This window comes from Nymphaea colorata, chromosome 3 (assembly GCF_008831285.2).
Source record: "Nymphaea colorata isolate Beijing-Zhang1983 chromosome 3, ASM883128v2, whole genome shotgun sequence".
NCBI classification, from domain to species: domain Eukaryota; kingdom Viridiplantae; phylum Streptophyta; class Magnoliopsida; order Nymphaeales; family Nymphaeaceae; genus Nymphaea; species Nymphaea colorata.
Window position 1 is genome coordinate 19,193,665 of NC_045140.1, and position 12,673 is coordinate 19,206,337.

The window sequence follows — 12,673 nt, forward strand, 5'->3', positions numbered from 1 at the left end:
TCCAACCGCGAGATGGAGATGTTGAAGTTGATGGAAGAGATGACCAACAACACCGACAGAGAGCAGGAGAAGGTGCTGGCCGATATCCTCTCCCTGAATGCCCACACTGAGTACCTACAGAAGCATGGTCTTGCCGGAAACACCGACCAGAAGTTATTCAAGACGACGCTGCCCGTCGTTAGCTATGTTGACATCCGGTCGGACATCCATCGCATAGCAGATGGCGATCGCTCTTCCATCTTGTCCGCCCTTCCTCTTTCCCACTTCATTTGCAGGTCTGTCTGTTTCTCTCTCTCTCTCTCTCTCTCTGCCCTTCAACCAGTTAAGAACAGAGCAGAAAAAATAAATAGTCACGTAAGATGCGTCTCAAGGCTTCTTAATTTTATTGCAGCTCCGGCACGTCAGGTGGTGAGAAGAAGATGCTGCCACTGGTAGAGGGAGATCACGACAGAGTGGAGATGGTAGATAGGTTTATGGGTAGCCTGATGAACAGGTATCTTCTTAAGACCTGAAAGTACACATACCAATACTAAAGGCATCGCCATGCATGCTAATGCACCTGCAACAACTGATTTTAAATGATTCCTTTTTTAGTTTTTCACCATCAAACAAATTTGAAGTCATATATAACGAATCAAATATGCTCTTAACTGTATTCACTTTTCTAGATATCCATATCCAATTTGAATTCAAATGCAAATAAAGAAAGTTGTATTTGAATCAGAATTCAAAATTCAGTTTTTCACTCCCATTCGAATTCGATTTTTACATTTATTATATTTATGTATATCCAAATTTGAATACAATCAAATATCATTTCGGTGTGCCTTGTTGAACAAAAAATTATTAGGAATTAAGTGTACTTCCTAAATTAAATTCTCTCTAGGCATGGCTCTGGTTTGAAGCAAGGCAAGAACCTGAACTTTGTCCACGTTAGAAAAGAGTGGGAGACGGGTGCTGGCATTCCAGTTCGCTCAGTTGTTACAAGCTGGTACAAGAGCAGTCACTTCCTTTCCAAGCACCATCGTTACAGCACCACCAACACCAGCCCGATCGCCTCTATACATTGCACAGACATGTTCCAGAGCATATACTCGCAGCTGCTCGCCGGCCTGGCCGACCGGCTGTCCGTCGTCCAGCTGTGCTCCACCTTCACGCTGGTTCTGGTCCAGGCCATCCATTTCCTTGAGCGCCACTACCAGGACCTGGCGAGGGACATTGAGAAGGGGACGGTTGATCCTCGAATCACGGACGAAGATGTCCGGGCAGCGCTGGAGACGAGATTGACACCTGACCCCGAGAACGCAGCACTTATAAGAAAGGAGTGTGGACGTGGGCAATGGAAGGGCATCATAAGAAGAATCTGGCCCAATGCCCAGTACTTGGCAGCCACGGCGACGGGGAGTATGAGTCCCTACGTCCCTGTCTTGGATTTTTATAGCGATGGTCTGCCACTGGTTAGCCTTCTGTATGCATCGTCCGAGTGCTTCTTCGGGATCAACTTGAACCCTTTCTGTAAGCCAGAGGACGTCGCCTACACCATCCTCCCTTATTTGGCCTATTTTGAGTTTCTGCCAGTCGAAACACCGGAAAGTTGCCTGCAGCCGTCGGAGCTGGTGAATTTGGCTGATGTTCAGATGGGGAAGGAGTACGAGATAGTGGTGACCACTTACTCAGGTACGAATCTACCCTTGTTTTCGCATTCAAATGTATGTTACTGTGATTGCCTGTTCTATTCATGGTTAATCTTTCATCATATATAGAGATGCTCAATATTGGAGTTAATTGGAAATCTTGGGCCGCACCGTGAACTGCATTAATATGTAAATAAGCAAACAGACACACCTGACTCTGTTGATCTCACATTACCAGGTCTTTACCGTTATAGAGTGGGAGACATCCTGAGAGTCGTGGGTTTCTATAACAAGGCGCCCCAATTCAAGTTTGTTTGCCGTGGCGATGCTGTGTTGAGCCTCGATATAGAAAAAACCAGTGAGGCAGATCTGCAGAAAGCAGTCGCGGCGGCGGAGGCCGCTCACCTTATTCCACACAACACGAGGGTGGCGGAATTTACTAGTTACGCCGATGCGACCACCATTCCAGGCCACTATGTCATTTACTGGGAACTCTCACCAACAACAGATCAGACGGAGGGCCTTTCAGCTGATTATGTGATGGAGCAGTGTTGTGTGGTAATTGAGGAATCATTGGATGTATCTTATAAAGAAATGCGTGTTTACGACAGATCCATTGGGCCTCTAGAAATCAAGGTCGTGAAGAATGGCACTTTTGACAGACTCATGGACTTTGCTGTATCTAGTGGTGCTTCCGTGTCTCAGTACAAACCTCCTAGGTGTGTTAAATCTGCTTCCATCCTGCAAATTTTAGATGCAGCGGTTGTTTCTGCCCATTTCAGTCCTGGTCCGCCAAGTTGGTCTAAGTAGCGCTGCAGCATCGTCGTCTTCATCTGGCAGACACTCATGGATTGAAGTCTCAAGTGCAAGAGATTTACACATATTTCACTGTTTGTATTAAATAAATGAGGATTCCTCTTTTTGGTGCAGGGTTGAATGTATTTTTTGTTCTTTCTTTGAATTAATATGTAACAGAATAAGGTAAGCGTCTACATAAATAAAAGAGTATTTGATGGAAAACGTGGAATGAGAGTGCCCATTTCTTCTTTGAGCTTCGCGGATGAGGCGATGCCGATGGGTCTGTGAGCATAACCTGTTGTGCCCATGGTAAGCGTCTAATTTGTGCATTGAATGCAGAACATCCTCTGAAATGACTCCAAATGTTCCCCTCGGTGAAACTATCATGGCCAGACTTAAGCAGTTCTCTGCCATGAATAAGTTCAAGAAGAGAGCCCTACGAGTAAGACTCGTCTTAGGTGAAGTTCATTTTTCTTATGTATCCATAACGTCTTGCATACTCCATGAACATGTGATTTTTTCTTATGGACATGTCAACAACATTAATGGGCCATTTGATGTTTGTTATAGGCAAAACATTTCCTTTGATTGTTTCCTCCACATTACCGTGTAAGTAGAAATAACTGGAAACATTGGATGGTCAAGAGCATAACCTGTTGAAAATAGGTTCTCATCAATGTAACCATCCTCTGAACTATTATGCATCATAGCCTTGAGTCCCCACAAAAAATTCATGTGGGAGAGTACTCGAAAAATGATTATTAAATATGTCAAAGATCGTCAATGCAGGGAAGAATTTGGAAAGTAAATAAAGATGATTGGACCTCAAATCTAGCACTTTTAATCTGCAGCCCACAAAGTCTCCTCTTGTAGATCGTGTTTTTTAATATGTGGCCCATAAAGCTTTGGGTTCTTTTAAAAGAAGAATGATCGAAAGTGCTGAACTGCTTTTCTTGAATATCATTTCTTGCAAATCATTATAAGATAAGTTTAAGACTGAAAGAAATGTGAGATCTGCAATCCCCTCTAGTATGGGTCCAATTGGTTCAAACCAGTGCAACTCTAGCATATTGCCAAAGGAATTGGGGATGAGACCTTTTAGATGGTTGTTGGAAACATTCAATCCACACAAATACTTCAACATCCCTATCTCTTCAGGAATTTCTCCAATAAAATAGTTGTTGGACATGTCAACAATATTCATGCGTCCTTTGATGCATGTTATAAGAAGAACATTTCCTTCAATTGTTTCTTTCATTTCATTGTGCAAGGAGAAATAAGTGGAAACGTTGGATCAGTTAAAAACATAACGTGTTGAAAATAGATCCTCATCAACGTAACCATCATGTGAACCGTTGAAGCCCCAACCAATGTGTTTTCTAATCATATTTGGAACGCTTGCTTACAATTTCTACATTGGCAGAGCCCAGCACCCTTTTCTTTCTATCTCTCTCAATCTATCTTTTAGTTTTCCTTGTCTTTTTCATCGAAAATAATGTTAAAAAACGTAAGTGACACGTTGTTTAGACCAACAATTCATCTTCTTTCTTTCCTACTTTTTTGAGAATGAAAAGGGCAGGCACACCATCATTTTTCTTCCGATTTTTTTACTCGTGAATATACACTAACAGGTTTGGTTAATCAGATAGGTTCGTTCATGATTTAATTAGATCGAATTTGGATTGGTATATGAGTTCAATATGCCGTCACATATGAAAAGAAAAGAAAAAAAAAAAAGAAAAGAAAAAAGAGCCCTGAGACCAAAGAGAGCGACATAAAGCTAACCTTATATTATTCTGTTTTGATGGGTGCAGCCCCAAAGATCAAATCATCATTTTATATTCACTGGACGACCCAAATTAATATCCGCTTCAGGTCAAATCATATCAAAGTTGTAGGTGATGTATTACTTAACCTTCCACATGATCTAGAGCAAAAGGAAGAGAGAAAACAGCTTCCGTAGCGCAGAAATTCAAAAGCACCTTCCTCCATATTTTGTTCTTGAGAAGAATTGCTACGACGTGGTGGCCAGGTGAGAAAAATCTGAATGTTCCAAACAAAACTTGTTATTCTTCCAACAGCTAGCCGCGGAGATGGATTCAATTTTCACATCAGCTCATCATCTCCTTTTTTAGTTGAAAGAAACAAGTCTGGAGAGGTGTCAAAAGAAAAAAAAAGGCGTTCAATCTCAGGCCTTGGCATACACGTTAAACTAATGTCGGTCCCTTGAGCACCATTTTCAACTCGGAGAGGTGCCAACACCATTTCTCCGACTCCTTCTTGATGTGAAAACAAATCTACGATAAAAATCTTTGGTTCATCAAACTATATATATATATATTGCTATTTTATACTTAAAAAAATGTCGGATGTAACATCAGAAGGGGGGAGATTTAATCTTAAGAACACGGTTTACGGATTGGATTCGGGGCAATCAAACACCCCTTAATGTGTTTTTCTGGAAGTGGACCAGTCATTTTCTTAAAAAAACTAGATTTCCGGATAAACCGAGAATAGTTGTTCATGAGATCCCAGACTTAGTTCTCTTTCATATGTCTATGATGTGGAATGGTTTATATCACATAGTTCTCTCTTTTTCTTTGTGTACACACATACACACACATCTTATATCATGGATTGAAATCAGCGAGCTTGAAAGAAGGCTGTCCTCGCCAAGATATTATTTATTTATCCATGGGTAAAATGTCATCAACATTGATCGAAAAAATTGTTCTCCATTGCTCAGCATGGTAATACTTCGAATTTTTTTTGTTTAAAAAAAAAAAAACGTTTGAAACAAACTTTTGGGATGAAGTTTCATACGCGAGTCTATGTGGGGAATTTTTTACATCGATTTAATTAATGTTTTTAAACATAATCATCTTCCTTTCCCAGCCTTTGATGAAAAAGAAGAAGCTGCATCTACGTGTAGAAAATAATCGAGTACAGAATTGCGGAATCCATGATTTTTTTGACATTAAAAAAAACTCGTGATCAGTTCAAATCAAAGGATCCAGGAAGTTTTACCGGTCGAGTCTGTTTGCTCCTTTTGAACATTGATTAAGCATGGTGCAGCTAAAGTGGACCTTACTTCACTAACTCATGTATGTTAATGCACTTGGCGGCTTAATTTTAAAGAAATATTGCAAATTTAAGCAGAAATTTTACACATTTATGGCATTTTCATAAACAGAAATGACGGAAAATGTACCAATCAAGTAACATAATTAGGATTAAGCATCTATGGCGCCCACGCTAAGATGAAGCAAAAGCAAAAATATAGAAACTAGGCATGCATTATGATGGCTTCAAACAGAAAAAGAGGAAGGGCAATTCTATCATGCATGCTCAACTTGCATGCTGATAGACAACAATACACAATGCAATTCTGACTGCCTAACAGCAACAGATATGCACACCTTCAATGGAATCATATGCTTAACGAATTTAGAAGGAGGAATTTTGCATCAAACTTAAATTCCATCATCTTGTTAGTTTGATCCCAATACCAATTTTTTCTAACACTCTCTAACGTACATGAGGGTTAGGGTTATAGTCATCAATCCCATTGCAAATCCTACTCCAACCAATCCATACCCATATCTCCTCCCCTTGCTTGCTGATTGCGTCATTGTCACCATTTCTTTCAGTAGCACACTCTCTCAAGTCTCAATCTGCGGGTCAGCCGGAAAAATTAGGGACGTCGCTAGAAAAAGAAAAGTTCCTTAGGTAAGAAAAATTATAATTTCTCCTTACATTTTTTTTTTATCTTTTTAGTCAAAAAGTGGTTTGGAATGCATAACTTTTCCACGTACGCTGGCAGATCCATGGTCCCTTTTTTTCTCACTCATAAAACATATCTTCCCCTTTCTTTTTAATTTGAAAAAAAAAATATCTAGAGCTTAAATGGTAAATCTCAAGTTCGTAATTTAGACCAGCAATTTCAAACATAATGCGTGTGCTAATTATTTAAGTTTCGTCTTCTATTTTTTTTTTTTCTAATTAAAAGGCACGTTCACAAAACGTTCCATGTTGCATTTTTTAAAAAAACAATTATATTATCCACTTTTAATTTTCTCCAAGCGGGCAAATACATCTTACTGAAAACCAATCATTTTCTGTAATTTTTTAACTCCTGGGTTTCTTTCTAACCTTACAGACATGTCCGTTTTACTTAATCCAAACCCCAAAAACTTATTCGCAAGCTTGTTTTTCCTGGTATATGAAAAAACAGGAACCAAAGGCCCAAATTTAATAGATCACATCCACATTATCAACGTTATCACAAAAGGCTTCAATTAATTGATTTCTGGACTGCAATTGCAAAAAAAAAAAGGGGGTGTTCCCAACTACCTTTTCCTTTATTAACTGCTATTTGCTCCTTCCGCTCAAGAAATTAATGATTTTCTCATGTATTTAATAGTTTTTCTAAAGTCGGACCCTTCTGGGTTGCACTGATCCGACTTTTTTTCATGGTTTTCTTTTTTCCATTTGAACGGGATGCCACGAGACATGAAGCACATACATGAAGCACATTAGACCCTTCATGCTTGTTCTTGGCAAGTACTAAGTTTAATGAGAACATTTGGGAGAGAGATGTTTGGGGCTATGTCTGAGGTCAATGGATCCGATTTGAGTTGGATATACTGTTACTGTTTTGCTTTTTCGGATATTCATATATTCGGATTTGAATTGAAAATAAAGAAAAGTCAAATCCACAATCCAATTTCACAATCCAAATCTGATTTTTATATTCATATCTGAATCCAAACCCTAATCTTGAATTCGATTTTCAAAGTGGAAGAACAAGTGACATACAATATTTATTTAAAGCTAAATCCAGTGCAAATCCAGTAAGGCTAGAATTGTGAAATTCAAGAACTAAAATTTTCATGTTTGATGAGATGAGAACTGTTGATTCCGAAATTATAGACTCATTTTTTAATTAAAATTTTGAAATTGTGATTCCTTAGTGGGTAGAATTATGGTTATAGAACTTTATATTTTTTTTTCTCTTTTTAGGGAACATGTCGTGAATGCTTGAATTCATCAATTCTATAATTGTTAAATATTGTTTCACCAAACACATCATTAAAATCGAGATTTTAGGGTTGCCCAACAATTTTATATATATATATATATATATATATATATATATATATATATATATATAAAATTGAATGGTGGAGAGTCACCAAACAATGCAATCAACATTGTTCCATCTATCATGAAAAAAATAATGGTAAAATAGGTGATGGGCATTTTCATCATTTATTATTGGTTCATATTCTTTTTTTTTTTCTAGACTATCTATTTGTTTCAAATAAATGGTCCTCATTAGATGGCTTAGTGATTGATGACTCTGGTTATCTAGAGTCACTCAACTGCCTAACTAGAGCTATTCATCTAAAATAGATAGATAGTTGAGCGAAAAAACAAGGATAAAAATGTGCAAACTAATACTATAGGATGAAAATGTCTATCACTTTTTCTTTGTGTTTTTTTAACCATCCATCATGTTGGATAGGCCCGACCTGGTGAGATGGCTACGTAACTTTGAAAAGCCGGAGTCACTATTCAATTTTCAACTCGAGCAAATTTGAAAAAAATAAATAGTTTGTACCTTATTGCTTTGAACTTTTTATAGGTTGACATTTTTTTTTCCATACATGCATATTCGGTAGTTTATAGAATTCTAATTATACAGTTTATGCAATATGGAAGCTACTTGATAGGAATAGCTGTGTGCTCTGCTCTCAACAATTTCATACATGATAGAAATTGTCAACTCATAACTATAGAATTCTAATTATACAGTTTATGCAATATGGAAGCTACTGGATAGGAATAGCTGTGTGCTCTGCTCTCAACAATTTCATACATGATAGAAATTGTCAACTCATAACGAACAACTTAAAAATGTAATAATCGATACGTCATCCTTTCAAGGATTCCTTGTTGCGTGCCCATTAAAGTTCGTTATCTTCGCTTTATACAAATATAGTCGCGGCAAATTAGCTTGGATATGAGCTTCGCAGATTCTGTAATTCAACTACAGTCTCCTTGTTTTTCTTAACTTTCTTTTATTGGACCATACAGATTATATTTCTTCTAGGTATGAAATGTTCTCCAGTTTATGCACCTTCACGTACCAAAAGAAAGATGTGCGATTTTTCAACTAGCAATATTTTATGTGGAGAGGGAACACAGTGTTATGGATCTAAAAATAACATATATAATTACAAAACACTGTGTTCTTGAAACACACATATTATAAGCATGCGTTTTATAATAATGCAATATTCTTCTTATCAAATGCTTTCTTAAAGTCTTATCAGACGATGCCAATTGGGACTCAGTTGATGGTTAAAACAATTTGATGCTCTCCAATTGAACAATTCGCCAAAACTGGAGGACGGTTTCCTTCATTTTTTTAATCATGCTTACTTTTTCTTTTCACGAATTTTTTTTATCGAATTTTGCTGTTTTAACAAAAATTTGGTGTTGAAGTTTGGATCCAACACATAGCCCATGCCAAATGGAGTTTGAGTTCCTCGAGGTTATTAGTATGAACATCAATGTCAATCAATTCTCTTAACTCTTTCTTGATGAGGTAATATTAAAGAACTACATGAACCCAACAAAATTCAGATCTCCCAATTCTATTTAGCCAAATTTATTTGCTCCTACTAGGACACCTAATACTGAAATCTGTTGCAGCTCAAGGAACTACTGCTCAAGAAACCAGGTGACCAGAAACAAACCCAGATCATACTGGTGGGTCGATCCTTGGGGGGTCAGTTGCCGCCAAGTTCGCTCTATGGCTCCTCAAGAACCAAAGTGAAAGGAAAGATGCCCAAATCATAAACCCTATATGCATTATTTATGGATCCCCTTTCCTTGGAGACGCTGGGCTGCAGAGAGCCATCAGCATGGTTGAGAAAACTGAAGTCCCACTTCTGGCACATCGTCGGAGACGACGACGTCGTCCCCCATGCATAATGCAAGCATCTCATGTGGATCCAGGTGCTCCTACAGAGTTCAAGCCTTTTGAGTTTCGGCACCTATTTTCTCTGCTTCAGATTCGGTTGCATATGCATCGATGATCCTGATTCAGTTCTTGATTTGCTGCAAATCAGCTTCCCCAATCTGGGAGACGTGGACTCTGCACAGCTGTGCATCTAGGAGGATGACAATGGCGCCGTGCTTCAGCAACTCAAGGGGAAGATCAAGAACAGAAGCAGTGCTCAACCACAAGGCAACTCCTCAATCCAAATAGGATCATATCTGCAGCTACAAGCACTTGGAATAATTGCTCATCAGCACCAGGTACCCAAAACTTTAAATTTTTTCATTATATTATGGATGGAAGGGATAAAGTAGTTCGCTCAATTTAGTTGATGGTTGAGAAGCGAACAAGCATATTTGACCGTCGGTCTATTTGCCGCCTGTAATTTGTAATGTAGCACTAAATTTTCATCTGTTTTATGGAGACCCTTTTGATCTAAGGTTGGGTCCTCCAACGATAGATTTTTTAATGTGAAACGGGGTGCTGCTCAATGGCTGATTGAAATGGAATGCAGAGAGACGGTTGTGGATATCAGAAGAAAAGGTGCTCAAAATCCTTTCAAGAAGTTCAATGACGTGAAGAAGCCGATGGCACTGCTGGAGTGGTACATGAAGATTTGAGAAGAAAGGGAAATGGACTAATATGACTGCTTCAAAGGGAGGAGTGCAGAGAGGGACTATGATGTCATCAATTTCAAAAACATCATCAACATGTACAGGAAGCAGAAGGTAGAGGAGGTCGACGAAAACAACTCGCAAACCGGCGACGTCCCACTCCGAGACAGGTTGCTTTTCTCGAGCACATTGTACAGGCGCATGGTCGAGCCGCTCTGACTTCAGAAATGAATAACAAACAAACCATGTTAAGGATGTGCATATTTTGACCATGAAATGGTTGCCATGTCCTACAAGATGTTAAGATAGAACTACTTTTCAAGTATTAATTCAAGCCAGGTAAGGTTGGATCAACTCCAATTCACATGTTGCGCCAAAGAATGTAGAGATGTTAACTCTTTGAAGGTGAGGAAGCTTTAATTAGTCCCTGGTGTTGCTCTGGTTATCGACGATGAAGGAGCAGATTTGCTCGCCTGACAGTGAGAGATGATCAGGAACGTCACTATACCTCGCACACCATTTAAGTTGTTTAAATTATGAAAAGTTGGAAGCTATTCCGAAACTTACTGTTGTAAATTACAGTTGACTGGAATCGTGGTGGTGTTGGCTCTTATCGTGATTGACAACGCTAGTGATAAGCCTATCGTACCCCACATTTATAGCAGAAACTGCACGCACACCTGCAAATCATGTGGTTGCAGCCCCCCTATCTTCTCAACAGTCATCTTGCACTTGGGTCAATGCTGCCATTTAAAAATGGCAGCAAACTTTATGACTACTTTTTGATGATTCGTTCTTGTTCTTCTTGTTGTCTTTTTGTTCTCTAGCCATTGTGTCGGAAAAGATTAGCGCCTGCACTATAATCGCCATTAAAACTTGAAGAAGAAGAAGAAGAAGAAGAAGAAAGAATGCTCGTTCTTGTTATTCGTGATGTTATTCTTTCTTCTCGTTAGAAAAGATCCACACCTGCACCAAAATCACCATCAAAACTTGAAGAAGAAGAAGAAAGAAGAACAAAGTTAGAGAGAGTACCTTCAAGCCAGAAACTATGTTCTATGTTCTTATTCTCCATTTTACTCTTGCCAAACCAAGTGTTTTACTCTATGAACAGTGATCCGATGGCAGCAAGAAGACTTTGTCCGTTCCCACTTATTTTGATGCAATTTTCAAATTTGGTTTTCTTTTATGCTTCTTCTTCTTATTACCTTAGGATACTCCCTCTTGTTCATGGACTACGCCGACCGTTGGACTTGTTACAATGAACATCCATTATAGGTTCAGAACAACTACGTGCAACTTAATAAAATTGTAGAAAAAGAGGTTGTGTGCTCCTTTCTATAATTTGTTTTACAAAACGTAGGGCCGCATAAAGCGTTTTGGATTATAACAGCATTTCGAAAAACAACTATAAAAAAAGAGTGGTGGGAATGAAATTAATTATAAAAGTTATAAAAATGCTTTTGGTCACTTGCACCCTTCTTGTGTCACTCTCGATTTTCTCTACTTTTACATCTTTCTCTTCCAACCGAAGGTTTCCTCACCCTCACCAGCCAATAATCATCATGCACTTAGGTTATTGCTTCCATTTAAAAATAGCAGCAAGCTTTATGACTGCTTCTTGATGATCGTTTTTGTTATTCTTGTTGTCCTTTGTTCTCTAGCCATTGTGCCGAAAAAAATCAGTGCCTACACCAGAATCGCCATCAACCCCTTGAAGAAGAAGAAAAAAAAAAAAAAAAGACCAAGAAAAAATAAAAAAGAAGAACAAAGTGAAAGAGAGTACCTTCAAGCCAGAAACTATGTTCTCTGTTCTTATTCTCCATTTTACTCTTGCCAAACCAAGTGTTTTACTATATAAACAGTGTCCCATGGCAGCAAGAAGGCTTTGTCCATTCCCATTTATTTTGATGCAATTTTAAAGTTTTGTTTTTTTTATGCTTCTTCTTCTTTTTACCTTAGGATACTCTCTCCTGTTCATCTTTCTACGCCGACCGTTGGAGTTGTTACAATGAACATCCATTATGGATTCAGAACAACTACGTGCATCTTAGTAAAATTGTAAAAAAAAGGGTTGTGTGCTCCTTTCTATAAATTTGTTTATAAAACGTACGGCCACATTAAGCATTTTGGATTATAACAACATTCAAAAAACAACCCTAAAAAAAGAGTGGCGGGAATGAAATTAATTATAGAAGTTATAAAAATGGTATTGGTCACTCGCATCCTTCATGTCTCACTCTCGTTTCTCTATACTTTTAAAAGTTATAAACCATGTTAAGGATGTGCATATTTTGACCATGAAATGGTTGCCATGTCCTACAAGATGTTAAGATAGAACTACTTTTCAAGTATTAATTCAAGCCAGGTAAGGTTGGATCAACTCCAATTCACATGTTGCGCCAAAGAATGTAGAGATGTTAACTCTTTGAAGGTGAGGAAGCTTTAATTAGTCCCTGGTGTTGCTCTGGTTATCGACGATGAAGGAGCAGATTTGCTCGCCTGACAGTGAGAGATGATCAGGAACGTCACTATACCTCGCACACCATTTAAGTTGTTTA

At 38.4% G+C, this 12,673-nt stretch overlaps 1 protein-coding gene and 1 long non-coding RNA gene across 2 annotated transcripts; both read left to right on the top strand.

Moving 5' to 3' along the window:
* On the top strand, positions 1-2,570 carry LOC116251265 (indole-3-acetic acid-amido synthetase GH3.6-like). Its single transcript, XM_031625431.1, has 4 exons — positions 1-275; positions 392-493; positions 887-1,677; positions 1,873-2,570. The coding sequence occupies exons 1-4, from the start codon at positions 13-15 to the stop codon at positions 2,442-2,444; spliced, it is 1,728 nt and encodes a 575-aa protein (XP_031481291.1). The 5' UTR covers positions 1-12; the 3' UTR covers positions 2,445-2,570.
* A 6,588-nt stretch (positions 2,571-9,158) lies between these two features.
* LOC116250370 (uncharacterized) lies at positions 9,159-10,818 on the top strand. Its single transcript, XR_007572937.1, has 3 exons — positions 9,159-9,458; positions 9,572-9,761; positions 10,016-10,818. It is a non-coding gene; the product is annotated as an uncharacterized LOC116250370 (long non-coding RNA).
* Positions 10,819-12,673: the final 1,855 nt, after the last annotated feature.

Bases quoted from the DNA above. Each gene is read 5' to 3' on its own strand.
- LOC116251265 (XM_031625431.1), top strand. From the start codon at position 13: ATGGAGATGTTGAAGTTGATGGAAGAGATGACCAACAACACCGACAGA. The intron at 276-391 runs GTCTGTCTGTTT...ATTTTATTGCAG, and splicing joins CTTTCCCACTTCATTTGCAG to CTCCGGCACGTCAGGTGGTG. The intron at 1,678-1,872 runs GTACGAATCTAC...TCACATTACCAG, and splicing joins AGTGGTGACCACTTACTCAG to GTCTTTACCGTTATAGAGTG.